At 40.6% G+C, this 25793-nt stretch overlaps 1 protein-coding gene across 2 annotated transcripts in view; it reads right to left on the bottom strand.

Moving 5' to 3' along the window:
- The window catches only part of larp1 (La ribonucleoprotein 1, translational regulator), a 56628-nt gene that overhangs the window by 6253 nt on the left and 24582 nt on the right, over positions 1–25793 (bottom strand). Inside the window, exons 3-14 of one of the 2 annotated variants that reach the window (XM_069667962.1) lie at positions 23917–23982; positions 19546–19617; positions 15991–16144; positions 12151–12285; positions 11117–11269; positions 8791–8953; positions 6416–6560; positions 5613–5787; positions 4179–4360; positions 3586–3687; positions 2936–3262; positions 161–284 (exon numbers count right to left, since the gene is read on the bottom strand). In XM_069667962.1, coding sequence (XP_069524063.1) covers positions 161–284; positions 2936–3262; positions 3586–3687; positions 4179–4360; positions 5613–5787; positions 6416–6560; positions 8791–8953; positions 11117–11269; positions 12151–12285; positions 15991–16144; positions 19546–19617; positions 23917–23982 — 1798 coding nt within the window. The remainder of the gene's footprint in view (positions 1–160; positions 285–2935; positions 3263–3585; positions 3688–4178; positions 4361–5612; positions 5788–6415; positions 6561–8790; positions 8954–11116; positions 11270–12150; positions 12286–15990; positions 16145–19545; positions 19618–23916; positions 23983–25793) is intronic. The other variant, XM_069667963.1, reaches the window with a different exon arrangement.

The following is a 25793-nucleotide window of genomic DNA, read 5'->3' on the forward strand; positions in this document are numbered from 1 at the left end:
GTTTAACTCCGCTCTCTATGTACAAGCATTAAACATTAAACATTAAATATTAAACTAAAACCTACAAGCCTGCCTTAGACTTACTACAGAATAAAACTCATATACCTTGTAAAAACACAAAGCAAAGTCACAAGTGTGTAGTCTGTTTTCGTGTCCTTACTCTGCTGGGGTCTTGGGGGGCCTGGGGGGACCTCCTGGTTGGGGTCGACAGGGGGTTCGGGGGTCAGGCAGTCGAACTGTTCGCGGCTGATCAGGTGGACCTTCTTGAAGTTCTCCACCTCTTGCTGTAAAAAGGAGAGAAACAAGAAATTAAAGAATGAAAACATCATCTTCCTACAACTCTGGTAGGAAAACATCTGTAGAGGGCTGAATAATAATAAAACACATAAAGAGGGATAAAAAAAAGGTTTGCTGAGAGCAGAAGATGCTGATACATCCTGAACATACATGTTGAAATGAGCCAAAAGGAGGCAGAGTACACAGGAAAGCGCAAGAATTTCAAAGACAAAACAAATTAAATTAAACACGCTGTTTTTGAGGATGTATACAAGTTAAAGAATTAAACAACGGACCTGATCTGCAGTAATCTGGAGATTGAGATGCAGCAACAAAACATGGCTGCCAGAAACACTTTTTTCACCCTCATGCTGACGTCTCTTTTACTGTTCTGACACGAGCACACCGACCAGCTCGGTTACATCAACACACTAACCCTGAATTTTCCACCAGTGATGACCTCCTGATTACAAAACACTCCCTGCTTCTCCTACAAAAGCTGCTCAATGTCAACTTTACTGTAAAAACTCACACGCCTGAAGTACCGGTCTCCAAACATTTGATTATTAGTTATAAAGGTCATGATCTGTGACTCACACTCGCCCCTTCACTCCTCCAAGTATCCTCAGATCTGTGAGCGTCCATCTTTGTCTCCCCCTGCAGCCCGGCAGCTCGACCCCTCAGGCCGAGGCCGTGTGTGCGGGGTTTATTTATAAAAAAAGAAGCGTGCTCTGTTCCACACACAGCTGGATGTGTGCGAGCACGTGAACGTCCCACAATGAGCCCAACAATGCTACAATGGGCCGCAACGACAACAAAAACAAAACAAAACTTTCTGTTTCCAGATCCAGAAACAGCTCCAAGTGAAGAATAAATCCACACATCATCTGGTCTCAGACAGAAAAACCTCCAAAGTGACACCAACGTGATGTGGAAGCTGTCAGAAGAGCTGCCTTGAGTTGTGTTTCACGACAGGTTGTGTTGTTTGATTGTGTTGCCTTCAGGAACATCATGTGATCCCAAAACTCTCCACTGACAACCGTAGACTTTCTGGATTAATACTCTTTAACCAATGCTGAGGGCTCATGATTTATGTGGTTCATGACCAACAGTTTATATGATCAAATTGTAACTAATAAAAAACTAAAAGTTTGTCTGCTTCAGGGGGCTGGTGACATAAAATCAGCTTACATTCAGCTGGAAATTGGTTTCAAACAATCTGCTATTTATGGTGTGTCATTTAGGAAAACGCAGATGGTTCTCATGTATGTTCAACTCAATCAATGAGAAGAACTACATCCTCCTTTTGTGGTACATATAATTGTTTGAAACACATTTAAATTCCATAAACTTCATCTCAAAGACTTAAGTATGAAAAGTGCTCATTCTGTAAGAGAAAGCAGCACGGTTTAATTTAATTTCTTTGTTTGTTTTTAAAGTAAATCAGATTTACAACAGGCCAAAACTTAAACCATGTTGTTTGAAAACTATGTGAACTTTAATCAGCCTTAAAGGAGCAGATCTGTGTAGCAGCTGAAGGGCAGGATGTGCTCTGTTAGTTATTACAGTAAAACATTAAATGCATTTTGTTTTGTATTGTTTTTGTACGATTACTCAAGAAGAGATAAGACTACTCTCTACTGGAAGATGTGTGAAAGACACACTTTTGCTCAAGATTATTTACATTGTCTGACCATTAATATAATTATTGTTATTATTCTGCGTTTCTATGTAGAACATGTTTCCCTTTAATTCAGGCGCTACACGCAGGTATTTGCTTTATTGGAGTGTTTTTCTGTTGTCAAATATCCAGAAGCTTTAATTTAACCCACGTGATATTATTCGTCAACTTATACCCGTAACTTATACCCCTGTACTGTATGTCTGCATAAATGTAGGCAGCTGTTTGTGTTGCTTTTTACTGACTGTCTCAGGTAACCGGGAACCGAGCACCAACAGGGATTTCAACGTTGAAATTTAGTTGAAAACAGAGTGAACTCAGGTATAAGACCTGATGTCAACCTTCTTTCGACCGGCTAAAATACGACATCAACGTGTCAGAAACATATTTTTGTTTCATCATTTTGATAATTTGTTCATTTCAGCAATGAAAGGGCGACGAAAGTGATGATTGTAGTGGCATTTCTCCAAAATCACTTTGCAGCGGTGGGTGAAATCCGGTCTACACAAACATGTAATTTCAATTCAATATATTTTTCATACAAATATAAAAAATACGGCGCTTTATGGGCTGTGTGATGAAGAAGGTTCAGAGACATCCTAAAAGGGAGCTGTTTTAAATATTCTCTGCAGAAGAAGAAAAAAGAAGACTGAGCATGCTCAGGTACTTCGGCTGTGCAGCTCTGGCTGTGAAAGCAGAACGAGCCCTGGATGCTGACGTAGTTCATTAAAACCTGACGGACTAGCATGTGTAAGAAGATGCCTGAGGGGCAATGGATATGAACGCTTAACCCTTATTCAAAGCGACAGCTAACAGCTATGCATCCAACTGTTTTCAAGTTACAAAAAAAAACTCTCATGATCTTTGAGACAATTTCGGGGATGCTTTTGGGGAGGCTGTACACTCAGCAGTAATAACAAAATTAAAAACACATATTGTACATTTTTAATCTTAGATCAACATGAGAAGCGACCTCACCTTGATGGTGGCGTACTCGGGATCGCACGTGTCGTCCCACAGGTCCTGCTCGTAGTAAAAGAGCCCGTCGTTGATCACTTTGACCAGCTCGCTGCTCAGCTTGGCGCGTGATGTGTGGTGTCCCGTGCGGTCGCCCCCTGGGTGCTTCCTCAGGTAGGGCGGCGTCTGCGTCACGATCAAGATCTTGTTGACGTCGTGGTCGTCGATTTCGCCGTCCGTTTCCTCGTCCGACCAGTCGGTGAAGGTGTTCCGCCGCCCGTCCATCTGCTCCATCTCCTCGTCGAACATGAAGTCCAGCTCCTCTGGCTCGTCCGGCTCCGCTCCGTCCTGATCACAGGTGAAAAAAAGGGATTATTAATGGATAATTATTAAGTCTTGTAAGTAACTTATCAAGCTAAAAATGCCAAGTTTTATCTGGTTCCAGCTTTACAGATGTGAGAATTGGCTGTTTTCTCCATTTTATATCCTTGTAAATTGAAAAACTAGTTTTTCAAACAGTTGGTCAGACAAAATTCACAACAGTTTACAGACTAAATGGCCAATCAATTACATAAATTAAATGAAATTCATTAGTTGCAGCACTGAAAGAACAAAGAAACACTTTCAGTTCTTTAGTTTACAAGTAACTTAAACACATGTTTCTCCCTCACCTTATTTCCTGGGGTAGCAGGGCAGGGCGAGGGGCCTGACTGGGGGACCGGGGAGCGAACAATGTCGTCCTTTTCCTTCTGCTGCTGCTGCAACGAGGGGGCCTTCATCAGCCAACCAACACCGAGCACCCAGGAGAGAGGAGGGAAGAGACGGAGGGGGAGGAGGAGGAAGAAGAACAGGAGGAGGAGGTCATTGAAGTGTACTTTTCAAAGTGACATTTTAATGCATTAAATAGATTTATCTTTTAAAAGAGACAAATGTAGTAAATGCTTCATTTTGTTATCTACATAAAGACTGGTCCGTGTGGCTGCAAAGGCGTGTTCATGATCATTTACTGGTTCTACATCAACAGTGCACGTCTAAAGGCTACTTGTTAGCACAAATGTGTTTATGATTATTTTAATCAATCGTCAATTATTTAACTATTTTTTCTGTCACAAAATCCAGTCCTGATATAACCTGAAATCCTACTTCTTTCACTCGACAGCTCATTTAATAATAAATACTTTATCTGCACTATTCTACGACTTCAAAGCAACCCATGTATCTGCTTGCAAAAGGCATCTTCAAACAGTGATCCCCTGAGTTTCACCTTCTCTGCGCTGGCCTTGGGTCTGGCCGGTGAAGGTCTGGGCCTCTTCTTGACCTCGATCCAGGACTCAGAGTCCAGGTCGGGGAGGCTGGCGGAGAGGCCTTTGGGCATCGTCTTGAGGTTGGAGGTGTCTGAATCGGTCCTGTTCTGGTGCTTTTTCGGCGTGGACACCCTGGGAGACCCTGCAGCGGACACACAAGGTCACAGAGGAGAATTTATAGGAGTACAGAACGTGAAGGAAAGATTTTTGTTTCAAATTTGAAATCACTTCTTATATTCGACTTCAACTGTTATCTTGACAGATGATAAAACACCACTTTCTGCTACCTGTAAAAGGCTAATTGATTTAGAGAGAGAAAACATTTCCACTAAAATGTGATGACTTTTTATTGACTGAAACTAGACAAAAACTATAAAGCAGTGATTCCCAAAGTGGGGTTCATGTGAGGAAAAATGTAATGGTGAAATAAATACAACTTACACCACCAAGCAGGATTTGTCACTTGAAAATCCTCAAATGGATCCGCTTTATGTCCAAGCGATCTGTTCCTGAGCCTCTGCATGTGTCAATCTAATGTTTACATGGTGCATCGTGTGTAACCCTACTGCAGTTTGAATCAAATTAGACTACTGATGTTCTTATTTCCGTAACCACTATGTTATGTCTGGTAACTGTAATTTAAACTTGATTCAATTTTTCTTTAATGCGTCTGAAAATAATGACAGCACGTTCCCCATCTTCTCTCATGACGGGCCGATCCGCCTGTGCGTTTCTCCTCGCCCTCACTCGTCTCCTTTGCTCTTTAAAAGTGAGGACTGAAGTGCGTAAGTTTGTTGCAGTGAAGTTTCAGTTTTGAATGCGAGAGTGTATTGTTGTGATCTGTGATTATTTGAGCAGAATTAAACTTGATGCCTTTAATAAATAGGCTATGTTGTGTTTTTTTTTCTTTTTGTGTCGTTGGTTGGGGGTACATCAACCCGGTCGGAATGTAGAAGGGGGTGCGTTGCGTTACACTGGCTTGTAGTCTGAACTGTAGTCTGACAAGAAGTTCACAGGCTTTTTTAGACTAACAGCTGGACAGTGCGATCAAAGTACTGAATGGTTTTTAAATTCCTGGTCACTGATCAAGCAGACATCTTAACAGCTTCAAATGTACGAGCTCTACAGAAGCATCTAGTGACCGAGTGTTTATCAGTTTTTGTTTCAATGCTGAGATCAGAGTTGTGAAAGTTCTCTCCATTGATGTTTAGTCAGAGAAGAGACATGAGGAGCTCATCACCTCTACAGCACGTCGGACAGCCGCTGATAGAATGTTGTATTTGTGTGTAATACAACATTTCTCATATGTGACTTCCAACAGTAATCTTAACAGATGATAATATAAGAAAATCAAGAACACTTGATTTCTTTTCATAGTTTGACTCTTATCTCACCTCTGGGCTCCTCCGTCAGCTGTCTGGGGACAAACTCGGGGCAGTTGATGAGCTGCGAGAAGTCGGTGTGTGTTTGGTTCTGCAAGGCCAGGCCGGGCAGCGGCCATTTCTCCGGGTCAATCTTCCGACGGATCTTCATGTCGATCACTTCAACTTCTTTACTGTCCTTCAGCGCCTGACAGGAGAGATCAAGGGTCAGTTAGTCAACCCAGTAACATAAATACAGTCCAACAGAATCTCTGCATGAAGGACATTCACAGACACATTTATGTATTGTTAAGGTGCTTTTTGACCAAAAGTACCAGGAACTAAACGGTTCCTGCAGCCCATTGTTGTCTGCGTTTCCACGGCGGCCTAAAGTCCCGGGAAGATTATGCAAATCAGGCCAATGACGTATGGAGAACCACATTAAGGAACTGCACTACACCGCCAGTCCAGTAGGTGGCGGTAAGAAGGCAATAAAACGTGACGAGCAGGCCAGTATGGTCATTTGTATCAATTACACTGGGACTAAATTTAGACCCTGGTTCCTGCTATCGAAACACACAGAGTTCCTCAAAAGGTTCCTGGGGAAAGTTCCTGGGATTTAAGATCATTACTATCACAATGTATATTTTCATTAATTGGAAAACATGTTCACGGGATTTTTGGGTGTCATCATTTCAGTTCCACAAGACACAATTTCCTCTATTGAATTCAAGTAGAAAAACATTGTTCTGACTTCAATATCACCTCAGATTTTCTTTCTCCAGGTTCACTGGTCGCTGCTTTAAGACATATTAGAGAGTCAAAGACATGCTTACTTCCAGAATGAGGTTGACGTCGGTGGTGAGGGCCTGCACTCTGTGGAAACTGGCGATAAGTCCGACGGGCAAGAAGCCCTCCTGATCCATCTTCTTCCGCAGGAAGAAGTCCCGCTCCAGGTTGTCCAGGCTGAAGTAGTACTCGCTGCAGGAGGGAGAGAGACATGTGGTCAACATTATGCAGTAAATACTGACGAATCAGCTCCCTTGCATCTAAACATGGGAGGGACACAAGTAAGAGGAAAAACAAAGAAGAGAAGCAGCCAGGAGAAGGACGACAACAAAGAAACAGGAAGAGACCACACAGGGCTTCTGCATTAATGCGATCTTAAAAACCCAAGTGTGTCACAACAAGTAACCAAATACCTTCTCTGGAATCACTAACCAAAAACAGAATATCAGACAGGCTTTGAAAGCCTCGGAGTAACTTGATACAGATTTGAACTGAAGGGGGCACCGAGTGCACACAAGGAAGCTGTTAAGCTCCCTCAGCTAGGTGCCAAAAACACACTACTGTTTCAACACGCAGCGTCTTCATCTGCCAGAGCCTGACTGCAGAGAACACTTTCACTTTGCCATGTGGCTCGACTGCACACGACTCCTCACAGCGAATACCTGTCATATTATAGAAAGACTTTGAAGTTGTTTGCTGATGTCTAACATTATCTCTCTCTTTCACACTTAGGTTTGAAGCGTAAAAAACACCTGCAGTTGTTGCCAATGTTCTTACATGCAGCTGCAAAATATGTTGTTCCTCAGGCAGCAGCACCGTTATTTGTCAAGGATTAGTTGCTAAAGAACGACGGATTATTTTAGATTAGATTGCTCATCTCTGACTTTTACCTCATTGCAAACAAGCAAATAAACTACACAAGAATCTGAGGAAATTGCATCAGGAAATATGAGTGCAAACAATGTTTAGAGTACTTCAGCTGATACTGGATTAATAAGGGTTGATGTAATACAATGAGCAAGACCAAGGCTGCAACTGCAAACATGCAATGCATCATGGTATATATAGGCACTGCTGCTGGCTGCTGGCAGGCACTGCTGCCAGCAATTTGTGCCCAACATTATTGCGTACATAGAAAGTATTCAAGACCTTTGAAAAATAAATTGAAGATATTTTAACACCTCTTACAGCCATTTTTTCACAAGCCCTTTTTTAACACTGCTAGTTCAAGGCGGGATTATTACGCCTCTGTTACGTTCCGTCTTCTATGTAAAACACACTGAGGCAGAATGGTAGGGTGAAGTCGTTTCGCCTCTGAGCCAGCATCGGAGCTAGTAACAGAGGCATAACAGCGTCTGTGTAAACAGTGGAGCCGGCAGGGCGGAACAGCGCCGTGTGTGTATTTGAAGTATGCGCTGTTTGGCGGCGGAGCTTCGTTAAGGCGCTGAGACAGAACCCCAGGATTAAAAGGGCTACAGTCTTCCAGACAGTGTAAATTTTGGGAGCTATTTTAGATTCAAAATAAAAATGTCAGAAAATGCTTATTAGTCACTTTTACCCTTTATAGTTTTAATCTAGTTTTTGTCAACGACAACTCAAAACGTTTTAGTCCGGCTTTAGTCAATAAAAAGTCACATGATGACACAGCATCTAAAGATAACTTTTCATCATCGCCAAGCAGACAGCCGATGATCGCTCCTTTTAGTGCGGAAGAAGCGTCAAATGAGGCGTTAAACACACCCCTTTTTCTGTGAGCGCGCACAGAGCCTGAAGCAGAAAGCCTGGTTAACAGAGAAACTTCCTAACCACCTTCGTGATAACCTGTTATCTCTAACTGGTGCTTGAGGCTTCAAATCATCATGGATTTTAAATGTCCGACAGCCCACCACTAATATTTCAGTCCCATCTTGTCTCGTTAAAGAAAACAAGACATACGTGTCGTCAGAATTGTATTATCAACGATCTATTTTTAGCTGGCCAACGTCTCGTCTTCATCATGGAAAAACGATCATTGACAACCATTTTTCGTCATAGTTTTCTATAAGGAAATGAACACTGCTACAAGACCATAAACTTGCAGATACCCTGGCCTACACAAAATGATGGCAGGCTAGGAGTCTGAACTGTCGTCTGATAAGAAGTTCACAGGCTTTAATATGACCTTAGACAAACAGCTGGATGTCAAGGAGATATCTGAAGACAGCTTCAAATGTACAGAAGCATCTAGTGACCGAGTGTTTATCAGTTTTTGTTTCAATGCTGAGATCAGAGTTGTGAAAGTTCTCTCCATTGATGTTTAGTCAGAGAAGAGACATGAGGAGCTCATCACCTCTACAGCACGTGTGACAGCCGCTGATAGAAAACTGTATTGTACATTTGTGTGTTTTGGTGTTTAAGCAAATAAGACAGAAGCTGAACTCACATCTGCCTCTTGATGTAGTCCTTCAGCAGGTCCTGGTCGACGGAGAAAAGGTCATTGCTGCTCATGTTGTCGTAGTAGTAGGTCACGGTGTTGCTGAACTTCTGGCCGTAGGGTCCGTCCTTCATGTCATAGGACTTGTAGCCGTAGTGGTAGTCATAGTGGCCTTCAGGGGACAGAAACAGCAGGTTAGATAGGAAGGTTTAGCTTAGATATGCCTCCTGTGGCTTCAGGGTTTGTGGTTTTATTCTATTTAAGAAACATATCATAAAAACATTTATGAGTTTTGTGGAGCACACGCATGCAAGAGCTGAGTAAATACACAAAGACAACATTAATCTGCTCGGCAATAACTCTGACCGTCTCTGCAGAGCTGCTCAAAGTCTACAACGAGTCCTCAAGGTGACGAGAGACACGTAAAAATGGACTTAATAGACGATTTATCTTATTTCTTCCTCCAGGTTCTTTGTATTAAATCTTTTCTCTCACTTTTCTTCCCTCTTTTGAGATTCAAAAAGGCACCAGTGCTTTCTCTACAGCAGTCAGAGGAAGGGGCGGGTGAGAGGAGGGGAGATGGAGAGGGGAGGACAATGTGAAGGAGACTCCTGCCAACACCAACAGGCCTTCAGGGAAACCTGCTCCTCCTGCTGGATCCAAAGCCTTTCCTCATTCCATTCAGCAACTTTCTGACTGTTATTGCACTTTTTTGTTTTCTCTCTAGCCTCAGTGGGGCCAGTTTAGGGTCACTAACCACCCGGTTTGAGAGCAGCATCAGCCCAAACACAACCTAAAGTACATACAACCTAAAACTTTACAAAGTCAAACATTTTACCGTGTAGCAAGGAGAGGATAGAGAAGTGGGTTATCTTTTTTTTGTGCCAAGACTATGAAGAAAAGCTTGATGATGCTCTCAAGTCTGCCAGTAGTGGATATGCTTAGCCCGTTATAGGAGGGAAACAGTCTAACTTAACATAACTCACCGCCCAAAGACACAAGTTGTTCTTTTAACACCAAAAAAGGTAAATGTTGGATGTGCGTTAACAGGGGACAAAATGCTACATGCTTGTTGCAGGAGGTTTTCTCTGACTGCTTTGCTGCATGTTCATTAGGATGCATCTTATTACCAGCTGTGTAAAACTTAAAGATCTTGCATTATTGGATGGTGGAGCTTCAGGTCGGTTTGTGGTGTTTTACATCTTTATTGGCAGGTTTTCAGCCGAATTAATAGCACACATCATCGGAAATTAGCACAGCAATGTTGGGTCTAAACAGGTGTGTAAACAGCCAAACCAGGCCACAGCAAAATTTTAATCTGACTTGATTTTGGACGGGCCAATGATGACTATTTCTTTCATACGGGGTTTGTTTAATATGATAATTGTAAGACACTTTTGTAAACAACCAAGAAGGCTGCCTCTGATGTTGAACGTTATAAATCTGCTATCGCCTCATTATTAAATGAACTGGAGGGTATTTCACGTTTCAAACAAATGGCAAACGTTTGCCAGGAAAAATTGCACAAAAAAGTCTGTGTATTTTATTAAGACTAGAAGCCAAATGGACTGGATGCAAGAAATGACAACCTAGTATATCAGCGCACCACTAGATCACACAGTTTGTTGTTCTCAATGGTCCCAGAGGCATTTTAATCCTTTGATAACATTCCTTAGAAATCAAAAATAAAGTACTTCGATGTTCAAGGCTTTTTCACATTTTGTGTTGCAAGGCTACTTTAAATATAATTTCTATCCTCTGGTCTTTAACCTGCAGAAAAACTGAATTTTTAGTTTTGTTTGTTTCCTGCTTTGCGTCAATGCTGAGATCAGAGTTGTGAAAGTTCTCCTCATTGATGTTTAGTCGGAGAAGAGACATGAAGAGCTCATCACTTCTGCAGCACGTCCGCAGGTTAACTCCAAATAATGCGTCCATGTGTATTTAACCTCGTTATACTTTGTATCCATTACAATTTATATACTCTGCAAGTCGTTTTGGTTAGTTACAGTTAAAGTAGCAACATAAAAAGGGGCATCTTTTTTGCATATTTCTTGTACTGGCAAGTAACTGAAGCGGTACTTTAACAGTTTCCTGTGATGACAGACACACAAGCAGCTCAGTGGTGAAACTCTCACCAGTGGCTTTTATTGTTGAAGGAACTAAAAAAAAGAAAGACACCACATAAGAACGGACAGGAAAAGAAAGATCTAACATTAGAAATGACAGAAAACTGACAGGAAACTGGTGGTTAAGTTGTATTTTTAGTGACACACTCTGCACAGCTCTGTGTCCGTGTGTGTGTGTGTGTATGGGAGAAAATAAAAATGCCACATACCTCTCCCGCTACCCCTGCCTCGTCCCCGGCCTCTTCCTCTTCCACGTCCGCGACCTCTGAACCCTCCGCGGAACGGTGCTCCCTCGCTCTTCACGCTGGACACCTCGTCGTGGTCGTCACGCCACTCCCGTTCGTACTTCTGACTGTGCCAGTCTGCAGGGAAAGAGACAAACCTTCCCGTCAGCACACACATCACCACACTGAACCAGCAGAACTAAAATCTAATTAATTTTACAAATAGAGTGGAACCTTAATTTGTAATCGTCTGCACACCGACAGATCAAACACCTCCTAAGCCACCAACACATTTCACTGGTGTGAATTTAAGTTTTAATAGCCGAGCGAGCAAAGCAGAAGTAGCAGATTAGTCGGAGCACACACAGATATGTCCACATCCTGCTGCTGAGTCATGCATGCTGCAGATTGACAGCTACACATGTAGAATAATACAGACACATGCAGCACAACAGATTCAAATCTGCTGTCACATGCTCTCACAAGTCAAACACCAGCAGCAGCTAATAACTGCTGGCATTTAAAGCTCCACGTGAAACCAGCTGGGTGGGATTTCAAACTCATTTCCTCAAACTCATTCCCAGATACTTTTCTTGTAACTCCGTGTGAGCCGACATTCACCACTTTTCATCAACAGTAACCTGAGCACGTGCTCGCTTTGGTTCATAGAGTTTGTTTATATGCACAATAATATCCTGGCTGTGATCGGGTATTTTAAGTATCCTGGTTATTTGTTTTGCAAGTGTTTTATTCTTGTTTTAAAACCCTTGAGATGCTGTCTGGAGTACTCCGATGAAATGTGTGGCTAGCAAACACAATATCCGTTTTTCTCATTATTCTGTGACTGATTTGATAAGTAATTAACACACAATTGCAGTTTTATGATTTAACTGAAGACTTACACAGGGAGATTAATAACCAGGTCTCTTATGCTCCATGCCAACATTATATTCTGAATAAGATCAAATCTAGGACACTAACAGGCACATAAAGAGACTCAGATGACATCACAGACTGACCTCTGAGGTCGTTCCTGGCGTTAGGGGGCAGGCGCGGGTTTTCGTTCTGTCTGCTGTTGTTCTTGGAGGCCGAGCGCTCCCTGGGACCCTCGGACTTCACCTCGATCATCAGAGGAACCCACTTATGCTTGTTTCCTGTTTGGGAAGAGACAGAGAGGCGGGACAGTTAGAAAAGGAAAACTTTAATTCAGTCATTAAAGATCTAATTTCAAAGATTTTCATTTAAATAAATGTCTGTTAAGTTACTAGTTATCGTTGAATGAGGTAATGCAATGGTGACTGAGCCTATGGCCCACTGATGAAAGCCTATGCAGTTTTACAGACTGGGCGTCTGTGGCGACTTTCACAGGAGAAATCACAAGCGGCGCCCAGTTAGTGACGCGTTTTTCGTGAACTGTGGTTTATTTTCTGCTTAAAATGTGATAAAACTTTATACATTATAAGCATTTTTCTTGGCAACAGTGTCATTTTATATCAAAGGCTGTGAAACACAAATCATAATGGCTGTAAACGAAACTGACTACACTACAATAAAGGATGAGTTACAGCTTTTACGACTTTAGACACACTAGGATTCATAAACACTGGATGAAATTGGCTTGTTACTCTGAGGACACAGACAATGATTTATGCACGCAATGACTGCCATAACACTTGTGACATTACATTATTTTCTCTTTTTGCAATGAAACAAACATTAGGTCTTTAAGGCCTTTTTTATGTAAATTAAAGCTCCACTTTATAAGTACCAGATATTAAAATAGATAAATTATCTTGTTCCTTTTTTCTCCATGCAGGTCTGGAAGGATTTAACCTGCAAAGGAAGTGAGGTTTAAAAGAAACTGCTTTAGTTAAATTAACACCATCCATTTTCATTCAAACAGTTGATATAAAATGCTTACTGAGAAACTGTTTGTCTAAAAAGGGATTAAAGAATGAAAATTAATGTGTTAAATGTTTCTAATCAACACTTATGAAGAAGGAAAATAAGCCTTCAGGATATCACTGATAGATTAACTCAGAGACATAAATCAACTTTCATTATTGCTGAGTCGTTGACTGATGTAACAGTCTGCTGCAGTACCTCAGCCTTCCAGCAGGGTGCATCAGATATCTGCTTTTTTAACGCAACATCTGGTGGTAGGTGTGTAGTGTGGATGTGTGGGTGACTGTGTGACAGACACCACATGCAGTGGGAGAGAGGAAACGACAGCCGGTTTAGAGCGACGTGGCTTTGTGTCTATCTGCTGACTGAGTAGGTTAAGACATGAGAGGTTGAAAATAAAAGAAAATGGACCGCAGATGACAAAGAGGCTGCTGAGTCACGACTTCGGCAGCCACAACATGTAAAATACTACGACTGTTATATAGTGTAACAGATCTAGTGATGAAAGCAATGTGAGGAGTCAGTTTGTGGAACTGCTCCGACAGCAAGATGGCGACCAAAATTTTAGGACCACCCACAAATCCATCCAATAAGAGTCACACTGTTGAACTTTAATTAATGAAGCTTTGCCCCCCTCTAATTAAACCTCACACAACAGCCAAAAACACCAGGTCTAAAATCAGTCCACGCTGACCAGTTTAGGGTTCAAATCTAACTTAATCTGATCGGCTCAGCATGTGTGTTCAAGTGGGTTTGTTTTTCTGCTTCGATGCTGAGATCAGAGTTGTGAAAGTTCTCCTCATTGATTATTTTCAGAGAAGAGACATGTAGAGCTCATCACTTCTACAGCATGTCTGCAGGTTGAGGCTGACCAATACATCTCCAATCAGCTTCAGAAAAGTATCAGTTTAACAAACAAATGTTAAACTTATACATATAAAAATATATATAAAAAGGTAAATGTTTGAGGGTGCCAGTCTAAATTACTTAAGAGTTCTCATTTCAAAAGTGTCTTCTATCAATAAGGAAATCTTTATTTCATCTGCCTAACTCCCTAAAAACACGGTATTTCACCTGGGGGCAGTGCCTAACGTCCTGCGTCACACATACCCTTATCCCACCGAAATTAGCGTGTTGACGCAGGTTTTTCAGACCTGGGAAGACGCGCATATAGATGCTGATTGCCTCTCTTCCCATTGTCAATGGAGTATCCTGCTTTCGGGTCTCTTTTCTGCTGCCTCACAGTCAGACTTCACAAACACGCCGGAAACACGGTTAGTAAACAGTGACGATGTTATGGTGGTTAGGTCTTTATTGTATCTATTACTCATTCAGTCTGTGTATCAAACTCGGCGCCGCCAAATTTGGAACAAGCTGGTTTTTCGACCAGTGGGAAAACAACTACGGAGTGTGCCTGATGCGTGTTCTCGTCAGCCCGCAATTGGCTCGTCTGGTCAGTTTTTCGGATAAGCTATCAGAACCGTAACCTACAAAGATGTTTATTAACCTACTCTTTGCCTTAACTCCAAGATGAAACCTACAGGAGACCTCACACCAAAGTATAACTTTAAACAGAGATTATTTTTTATTTTTTTGTGATCATTGATTTACGAAGATAAACTTAGATTATAGCTCATTGTACTGCTGTCACGGCTACAACCATGACTAGACTTCCCTGCAGATCTTCAAATGAACTCTGACTGTTGACAAATGACCTTCATGACTTTATACAGGAAAATATGAACAACTAAATAGTGATAAAATATATTGACATTTAGATAAATTATGTCCAACAACAAAAACACACTCAGAAATGGGGGGTCTGTACTCTGATATCAATGTAGTACCCAGCCCAAAATGAGCTTACAGGGCAGTAAGCTTCCATGTACATGCATGAGGTGCAATTCACTTTAAATTTGCTGACAAACTGCTGAAGTTGGGGTTAAAGTATTTAACTAACGTTAAAAACAGACTCAGTTTCCTTTGAAACAAGCCTCAAGGTACCTGTTAACATAAAGTTAGCTTGCTTCCAGTTAGCGCTTGAGACAGCTGACAGGGAGTCCCTTAAAAAAACATTAATTTGTCCATCTTATAATTGCATTAAAAGACACATATGGAGTAATCGTATCTATTGAAAATATGCAGTATAGCTGGCTTTTGGTTCTCTAATGGGGCTCTAGAGGAGGCTGTCCACTTCTCCTGTTATTGTTGACGCTCTGAAAATAGTTTAGTTCAGTTTCGAGACATTAATAACTTGATGGGAAACTTCAATAAAATCATGTGTATTTACTTAAGAGCAGCCACATTGCTAAAATTAACTGTAATGCCAAAAAATCCCATTTCTATTCTTAGTCTTTTTATCCAGCTTGGTCCAACTGACATTTTGATGTGTCAACCAATGATTCGTTTTAGAGGTTTAAGTGTCATACCATCATCAACTAGGAAACAAACTTGGACTTTTTTGTGACGAATAAAAACCCCTGAAAATACCGGGGAAAGCCCTCAAGTGTTGACTTTAGTTTGTCCCTGAAAAGTGAAAGTGTTTGTGATGCCAACAAGTGCCACAAAATCCTTGAAGAATGAGAAACAGGAAGAGAACAAAAGTGTTTTGGCAGAGTTGGTTCATAAGAACTGAACAGAGTTAAGTCTGAACAGCATGGTTGAGGATTTATTTCTCATTCCTCAGACTGTTGAGGCAAAAACTTTGAATGTCTGTGAATTGTCTCAGTGGAAAGCCCCTGTTTGTTACCCCTTTTAAAAATCCTCTGTGAGGCATCTTATACAGCTGTGATTTCAGCTGATTTGAGTCACCATGGTACTACTTATGAAGGTTAAAATGCTGAGGTTTAGCATTATAAATAGGAGCCTGTTTGTGTGCTAACAGTAGCACATGCTAGTATTTATAAACTTTTCTTTTAGCGTGCTAACGTGCCAACTGTCAGACCCATATTCACCTTTTTTCTTGGGCCCGTTCTTCTGGGAGTCGTCATCTCCGTTTTTCTCCTCTCCAGAGTCATCCGACTTGGCCTTCAGGTTCTCCTTGCTCTCCTCGATGCTCTCTCTCTTCTCCTTTGACTCCTTCTTGGCTGTCGTCGTCCTCTTCGGGCCCTGGAGGGGAAACAGGTTGAGACGGATAGACGTTTAGAAAAGATCTGTAGAAACAGTCAGGTCCATTAGAGGAGACTTAAGACCTATTCAAAGAAGAGAATGATTAAAGGAGACAATGCAGAAAGCTATTTCTGTTAACATATTTTAACACGAAATTAGCTTAAATTAATGTCAAGAAACAATGTTATACTTGCATTGTTTTAAGCCAAAATGAATCTAAGCTTAAAATCCAAACAAAATATTCATACTGGTTTAACATTGACAACATAAAGTTCAGGTAATAGACGGCACACTCAACCCCTCCCCCGAACAGTGATTGCCCAGTCCTAGCTCAGCACTGTTACCTGTAGAGCTACGCTTGTTATATCAAGCTTTGGACACCTCAGCTATCAAAGTGTTAGGCATAGGGCTCTGGGAAGATGACAACTTAGTGTCCAAAAAGTTTGAAGCGTGCCACCTGTACTTTTTCCCTTTCCCAAAGCCAAAGACTTTGACTTTTTGTCTTTTTGTAACCTATTAGCCAACGTACAGGGTTAGCATTAGCTTCATTAGCTGGCTAGCTAGGTAGCTAATAACAGCAGCTAACAACAGTTGTCCTTTGAACCTCTTAAAAATGAGAAACTAATTTAGTGTGCCTCTGTGAAATCAAGGACTGCTTATTTAACAGCATTTCAGTTGGTAAATCTGCCTAGCAACAGTAACTGATAGAGGGGCTGGGCTTAGCAAACACTCAACTGTTAACATTTTCTAGATGTTTCTTGGGCATCATAATCGTCTGTTAGGGCATTAATTTAAGTATTGTATTAGCACAGGGCCACAATCAAAAGGCAGCAGAACAAAGCAGACTTTGAATGTGGTTTACACGTTTCATTATCTCCTCTTTGTCTCTTTAAAAGGTCTGCAGCAGAGCAATGCAAGAACTAACAGCGTCCTCCAACCAGGTCTGAGCTAACACACATTAACAGACACAGTGAGCTAAACAGTTGTCATTTGAGCCAGTTAAGTGATTTACTCGAGAAACTTAAGGATTTCAGTTGGTAAATCTGCCTAGCAACAGTAACTGAGGGTGGGGCAGGGCATAGCAAACACTGAACTGTTGAAAATGACTAGCTGTTTCGTGGGCATTATAATCGTATAATTAGTGCATTCATTTAAATATTATATTAGCACAGGGCCACAATAAAAAGGGAGCAGAACAAAGCAGACTTTGCATGTGGTTTACATGTTTCATTATCTCTTCTTTGTCTCATTATAAAGTTCGACTGCAGCAGAGAAACGCGAGTACTACCACAGTCCTCCAGCCTGGTCTGACCTCACACACAGTAACGGACACAGTGAGGGTAGCTCACATAAAGAACTAGCCATTGCTGGTTATCTCTGCTCACAGACTTGATATCCCACTTCATTCAAATCAAACAGAGTTCAACCGCTTTTCTGCACTACGACAGCCCAGCTATCAGTCACACACACATATCTGTGAAGTTTGACACCCCTGAGGGGTTTGCATACAAGTCATGCAAAGCATTCAACTCAGCAAGTGAAAGGTAGGATACACTTAAAGCCCCAAACCATTCTGTCTAAATGCAAACACACACATACACAGCTCAACATGCCCTCAAGGAGTCATATCACAAACTAATCTGATCACACTGAACTCAAAGACCTCACTTCAAACATTCGCTGTAGTCTTTTGTTAACGGTGAAGAAAGCAGAAGCAATTTTGTTACAAGGACTGAATTATAACCTCTACAATGATTATGATTGGATTGATGAAGAGTTGATTTTAAGAAGCAGAGGAAATAAACCACGAACAGAATAACTGCACATTGTGTTATTACTTTTGGCTGCTTGCAAGTTTAGGACTCATAAAACCAATAAATCAAGTGTAATTAAATGTTTTAGGGTTTGTAATTTAAGGCTTTTTAATATTCTCTTCCTAGGATGTGACGGAGGATCCATCTAGTATACAAAATTGCCAGTGGAGCCTAAAATTATATTTTATTTACATAATCTTATACAATTTATCTTTTATTTCCAGTATGGTTCCTGAAAGGTTTAAGTATCATGTTCAGACACGACACTGCTGGCTGTATCTATCTGTCGCATTGAATTAACCAAGGATGTAATGTTACTTTTAGTGTGTAAATAGTTAAACATAAAGAAAGTGAACACAAACAAATCAACAGCACAGATACTGCAAACATCTCCATGAACCTTAGGTATGTTCTGCAAATTTGTTAAGACATTTTCTTAGTTCTCTGAAACCATTAATTTAAGAATGAGGTAAATGAGGAGGATGATAAAACAGACAATGATATAGGAAGGCTTTTGATTTGACAAGAAATATTAAATAAACTGACTATACTACAAATATGGCTGGTGCTTTAAACATCGTGGCAGGTCGTCAGCTGAGCCCAAGTCTAAGTGAACGGCAAAGAGGGCAATAAGGAAGGACTAACAGACACCTGATCAACAAATTAAAATTCATGTAGTAGCTTAAAGTGCAGCTGAAATTTTAAAATAACATACTGGATGTTAATTTTGAATTATGTACACTCACTTGCTCTAAATTGTAAGAACCAAAATTACTGTAATTTGATTGGTGACCTTTCAGTGAGAGTGGGCGCTAAAAAAAGCTCGTCAATTCACTTATACCCCAACAAGCTAACAGGCAGGTTAGCGGCTGAGCTTCCCTAGCATTGTTACCTTAGCCCCACTCTTTAAATAAAGCACGCTGTACATTACTTTGGGTTATAACTTGACTCCCATGTTAATGTACAGAATGCTGAGGTTATGTAACAACCAGCTGCTCTGACCTTTGACAGTGTGGACAGTTGTTGTCACTTAATCCAGCCATATGAAAGAGAGAGGCAGCTAAAGCTAGCTAGAAAGCTAATGCTTGCTGGTGTCGTTGCTTACGCTTTATATTTACATTTTAAGAACATTGAAAGTAAATAAGTAATTATTTTCTTGATGTTTTTTAGATTTGGAATTATATTTTTGTTGATTTATTGTATTGATCTGGTGGTGGTATTATGTTTCCTATGCACCTAGACTAATGTGTCACTGCTATCTTTACATAAAGGACCACAACAAACATTAATTGCATTTCATATTTTACATTCAAATAACCCAAACCAGAAACAAATCCCTACTTTAAATAATTTAAATTAACACAGCATTGAGTTTTCAGGAGATGACTCAGCAGTCCTGTGGTTAGCATGCTAAGCTAGCTAGCTTCAACTTTCTGGGTGGAATAGAAACTTATCAACCGTTTCTGAATATAGGGATATTGTTAGAAGCTTCTTTTATTGTGTGATTCTTTAGGTGTTTAAACTTGTTACAGGTATCATAGTTAGGCAGGCAGGCTGCAGGTTTCAGAGGCTGCAGGTTGAACTTACAGTGAATCTCCATGAGTCTCTGACCTGCCTGACAGTCGGCGGGCAGGACACGGTCCGTGTCACTGCCTCGATCTGAACAGAGGGAGGGAAGAGCAGTTTAGAGAAGACAATGAGGTGGACCATGATGTACACACACACACAAACACTCACACAGGCTAATTTAAAATCTGAATACCTCAGTGATTGGGGAGACCCTGAAGTGAATTTTACAAGTCTCAGCACCTGACCAAGTCATCAGTGACTCCTCCCAAGCCCCTGCAGTTATAATCTGTCCATTTTGTGCAATGGGAGGAGTGAAAACTACTTAATTATTGCCTTTTTAAAAGCTCTACTGTGTGTTGCTGCTCTGCTTCAACAATTTGAGGGCATTATGTTTCTTCTTTTTTTCATCGAACACACAGCAAAGCTCCCTCTGGCTTTTAAAAACTACATCCCATATCAACTCAGCAGCAAATGGGATAATGTTGTGTCATTACATCAAGACGGGCGTACATTTTTCTGGTTTACTGCTTTGCTTTCTGCACAGATGGGAATAAGAAACAGTTATTTTTAGCGAGGACAGAGAAGTGTGAAACGAACCATGAGGGTAGACGACTGCGCTTAAAGCTCAGGTGTGTCTAGTGGAGTGTTTTTCCTCCTGAATCAATAACGACGTGTGGTGTAACGGCTGAGAAAATGTCGACAGTAATGCTGCAGAGATCAGAGGGATGCTGATTCATTCCTCTTCCACCGCAGGGAGGAAACTGAGGACGCTTCTGTAACAGTCGCTTTAACAACCCAAAATAAAGCTGCAGCTACAACAATACACTGACAATCTTCTCACTCTGGACAAAAAACAGACGACAAAATGGGGTGATAAGTGAAACCACGAACAGACAAATGGACGAATGAGAGCCTGCCCTCTGTTTGCAAACACAGCCATGTGCATGTGACGTTAATTTACAGGATTGTAAAAGAGAGGCAGTTTATCAATGCGTGTGAAGTACTTGAGGGTGAACAAGCGGCTTTGCCGACTTAAACCTGCTGCCATTTAATGCCTGTTTGAAGTATGCGTGTTGGTGGAGAAGGTAGAGACAGAAAAAGGGGCTCAAGTAAGAATCCTTGTTTTATCAAAAAAACAACAACAATCCTTTTAAAGCTCAAGTTTTATAGTATTGTCATGTAAAAGTCGTTATCAAGTCATTATCAGTTATTATTAATTACTAATTAATTAATTATTTTTCTGAAATCTATTTATTATTTTGCCCAAAATGTTCTAAACAAGTGACAAATATTTATGATTCTCTGGAATCGATTAAATCTCTTGTTTTGTACTATCAACATCCTCAAAGGTTTTAAATCTACTGTCATGTATCACACAGAAAATGGTCTAATTATTAAATTTGAGAGGGAGCAATTATTGAATCTTTATCATTTCCATTTTAGAAATAGTTGCCTTATAATATTCTGATGATTGACAAGTCAATTATTAAACTAATTAAAGCAGCTGTGACTTAATCAACAACGTCAATCAAGATGAAAAAATTTATTTCCAAACTCTAAGATATTGAATGCACAATGATATAAAAGAGAAAAATTTAACACAATGTTCACTTATTAGAAGCTGATTACAACTTTTGATTAACCAATAATCAACACTTGTCAAAAAGATGTTCTGCTGTTCTGTTAAGCATAAGATATTTAGGCTTTTATATATAATTACATACTTCATGTCTCTAAAATTAAAATGTCTGTCTGAGAAAGACGTAGTATTGTACCATGAGATATTTTGCTACTACTTTAACTACCTCAGATAAAATAAATCCATTCTTTATACAGAAAAAATTAATTGTAAAACTTAAAAACTTAGTCAACGAAACGTTACTGTATAAACCTCACCCACTTGAACCCCTGAACTCTGCAATCAAAAACTCGTCCTGTATCAAATTTCAGAGTCTATTTCCCCGCGTGTACAATCTCTGGAATACACATTTGAATTGCAGCTCTAAATGTTACGTGATGAACGGTGAACTCAAGCCCCCTAAGAATAGCCGCAGCACAGATCCAGTGGGGGTTTAATGAAGGGGATCCCTAAAAGGACATCCCTTCCCAGGCCTTGGCCACCGTCTCTAAACCCCGCCCCCTTCCACCTACGATTCCTGCCACCGGAGCCGCCGGCTATTCCTGGCTCTGACGATGTGACCCACATTTTCCTGCCCGGGGACGCTCTCTCTCTCCTGTTCGCTGAGACCTGGCTGCCTTAAATAGGGGAGGTCACCAGGGTCGATCTCCCGCTGACACACTATCGACAGGAGATCAGAAATAGAAACGCCTCTGAGGGCTGATTGATTATCGCTGCTACTGTAAGATGACACAAATTAGACGCATCCCCCTGCAGAGCAACAGCTGTAAGGGGAAGTAAGTATGTAGGGGAGGGGGTCAGTATGTTGGGCGGATCAACACCTGAGCGAAGCGGGTGTAGACTGGAGTACAGCTTTTATGCAACAGGTGTTTCAGGCTGAGACCATCTCTTTTGATTTCTTTTCTTGTCTAAACCAAGGCCAGCCATGTGCAATGAGGAGCCAGCTGACTGAGCCGAACTGCATAAACGTTTGTAGGGTGGTGACTCTCCATTGTACCATTAATTGACTCGTCTTTGGTCTGCAAAACGTCAGAAGAACGTTAAAAGAAAACATCCATCGTAATTTCCCCAAAAGCTTAAAAGTAACATCCTAAAAGGTCATCTTTGTCTGACACCAAAAAAAGGAGATACTTTCAATTAACTATCACAGGAGGGAACAGAAAGCCACAGATCCTCACAAATTCTCAGGGATTTTCGCCTCTGAAACCTGCGGCATCTTTGCTAGTAATGATTATTGATTAACAAACCCTTTACAAAAGCCAAGGGTGACATTTTCAAAAAGCATTTTCTTCCTCAGCAACGGCCCAGAACACAACAGCCCAAAAAACTAATGATATTTAATACAGAAAAGTACAACACCCGAAAACCTTTGAGGCTGAAACTAGCAAATATTTAGCTTCATACATACGGGGGATGATAAAAGGATACGAATAGTCCTATTTGATTTTTTATCTAATCATTTAACGACTAATAAATTCAGCAACTATTCAATGGACAGTGTTTCCAATGAAGGCAATGCAGACTTAAATGTGTAAAAATAACAATATAGTGAGTATAGTAACTATAATTAACAACACTATTGTTTTGTAACTTTCCTTCATGTTTTCAAAAGGCTTTTTCTCAAGTTCAGAATTCTTCTTCCAAATTTTTAATTATCCTTTTGCCAATTTCACAACGTCCGCCATCTTTGTTTTGTCTCCACACTGCGTGAGAGGTCGTGCCATGACGGTAACTAAAGACTTGAGCTGTATACCTAAAAAAAGGAAACATGCAGTCCTCGGGACACAAAGTCGGGCCAATAGCAGCAGACTGCTTTGTGTGGATGTTTGGCTGCTGTGTAATTACAGCCACAACCACTAAAATACCTATTGTAGAAAACGACGCACATCCACTACAGCGGGGGAAGCCGCCAAGTTCAGCTGCTCGCTCTGATTGGTCGGTGATTATAATAATTTGTGACTAAAACCACAGCGAAACTCTTTTTTTTTATAAACATCAGCATCTATTTCTCACTCTGTGTCAAGTCGGCCCTTTAAATAACCCTGTTCACCTTCACCTGGCAATTACAACCACAGAAACGGAAGGATTATTTTCTCCTCTCTTTTGCTATAATCATTAGGCTCCAACTGTTAGCTGTGAGCATCCTACTGTCTCCAGCTGACATGGGGGTGATATTGGTTTCCAATCGCTTAATCACACAGTAGAATAGAAAGTACATTTTACTGATATTTTCTTGTCTATTTTACTATTCTTATAATTGTATTATCAATGATATTTTTTATGTTTAACACATATTGAAAAATCATATCATTTAAATCTGCATTTTACTGTTGTGTGTTTGGATGTCCAACCTGATAACAGCCAAGCAACAACTCTCTACAAAGTCCAAAGATGCTATGGGTGCTCACATCCCCTCCAACATGTTGTTCTGCATAAAAAGGACGCTCTGTTGCCCCTTAATGCCACTCTTCTAGTGAAAAGCCTTGATTACAATTACTATAAACGTGTCCGGGTACAATGACATCACTTCTGCCCCAAAAATATACTTTATACTGAAGCAATTCTTATCGGCCAATGCAAAGATTCTGGGTCCTGATTCTTACATTGCATTGTATGTGGAATAAAAGACGCCAAAGTCTACCTAAAGTCACTGACAAAGTTTCAGACAACAGACAGCCCTTCTCGTCTCACCAGTGTGTCCTCTGCACATCTCCCAACCTGTGACCTTTCAAGCAAACTCTAACACCCACCTGCATGTCTTTAGTCGCAATCTCTCCTGGAGTCGGCCAGCTGTTGGTGTCACCGAAATCTCCAACCTGAGCAACAAGTAAAAAGAAACAGGTGAATCAGCAGGATTGTCACAGGTATCTGGAAATGGAGATGCTAGAGCAGGTTACCACGGTGACAGGGGACTGTATAAAGATTTTATGTGGATATAGACTGAGGATTGTAAAGCCTTAAGCTTTTTATTAGGATTTTATAAGATGTAAGGTGCATAAACAAAAGAGTATTATCTTCTGAGGAACGTCTGTGTGCATGTACAGTTCTCATTGGTTTTGCATGGTTCTGTCTGCACCACATGCTAACACCAGAAGAAACATCCTTTTGGATATACAAATTTAAATTTTCAAATAAAATTGAATCTTAATTTGAGGTAAAAAGATAAAAACCTTTTCTGGTTCTTATAGAGAGGAAGAAAAACACTCCTTGTATGTTAACTGACAGGTAAAACATTTTATCTCACAGCTGGAAGGCATGACTAGGTTCCCCTCACTTATGTAAACAAATAACTGAGCACGACTGCACAGGTAGTGTCACTTTAAAGAGCACTCTAGTCTCTACATGTCAACCCCATGTGTCAGCTGTAAACCCTGTGCACAAATGCAACATAAACACTTCCTGATATGTCAGGTTTTTCTAGCTTACCTGCGGTCATTAACATACGCTACTGTTTTTTATCTTTAGCCTCATGTTGCCTGTTATTTGTGGATTTCTGCCCTTGTGTCTGCACGTTGCACTTTACGCACAAGCCATCATAAAAGTTTGTGACTGAGGTGTGGTTAACTACCGAGGAGGACGACAACAGGTCGTCTCACATCAAAGGTGGGAAGTTGTGAATGAAAGGCTTTGGGGAGTATTTGTAGGCTTTATCTGCGGGGCCATTGGCTCGCCAGGAACCTATATTTGCATTCCAGGAAGTGTGAAGGGAGGTTTCTACACAGCCTGAGGCATGACGGATAAATACCAGCACTGTGACTGCACATAGCTCCACTGAGTGCTGAAGAAGCTCTGAACTAATGAAGACGCCCTGAATGATTTGGCTCTGAAACTACTGTCGATAATTACATTAAATAGATTGTGGTCTAAATTTATATAGAGTTTATTGGTATGTAGTAGCACTAAAACATCTCTGAATCTTTAGTTATAAAACATGGTGATTTATAGCAAATTCAACCCAATTTAAATGGACATGGTGTTATATTGTCAAAAAAGATTGTTTGAATCCTCACTTAACCAACTCTAATCATAAAACTGTCCTGATGACGTGGACGCTCACATGATGATCATGGCATGTGAATCCGTCACCTCTCCTCTCCACCATCCATCTCATGTGATGTGAATGCAGCAGTACGCTGCCTTTGAAAAAACCCTGCGGACACTAACCAGGGCAAAGGAAGCGGCTCAAACCTCCTCTGCATGTTTTTCATCTCTATTAAGTTAATACTGTCCTAAAATATTAAAATTTAACATTAATATGAGTTGTCATACTGATATAAATAAAGGCAACTTTAATCCATTCCTACAACCTTGATCCTGATTGAACAAAATAACTCCGAAGGACCGAACAGCTCTTCAACTGTTCGTGAAACTGCAGATTTTTGTTCATTTTGCCAACTATGGCAGATAATTGGATTTGAGAAAGACTTTTAAAGCCCCAAAAACCAAAAAGACTCAGACGGTAATTTCATTTCTATAAAAGGAAAACTATTTTAACATTTAACATGTGCTGCTTTCTGAAGCAAATCCAGTGAGACAGGAAGAAGCCACTTAGTTATTTTTCCCCACAATGTTTTGAAAATTTGATTCTGAAAAGACAAAAGGAGCTTTATATTTTTTTTTATATCAG

Source organism: Semicossyphus pulcher, unplaced genomic scaffold, assembly GCF_022749685.1.
Source record: "Semicossyphus pulcher isolate SPU_LCO1_2020_fin unplaced genomic scaffold, fSemPul1.0.p SCAF_10, whole genome shotgun sequence".
NCBI lineage: Eukaryota > Metazoa > Chordata > Actinopteri > Labriformes > Labridae > Semicossyphus > Semicossyphus pulcher.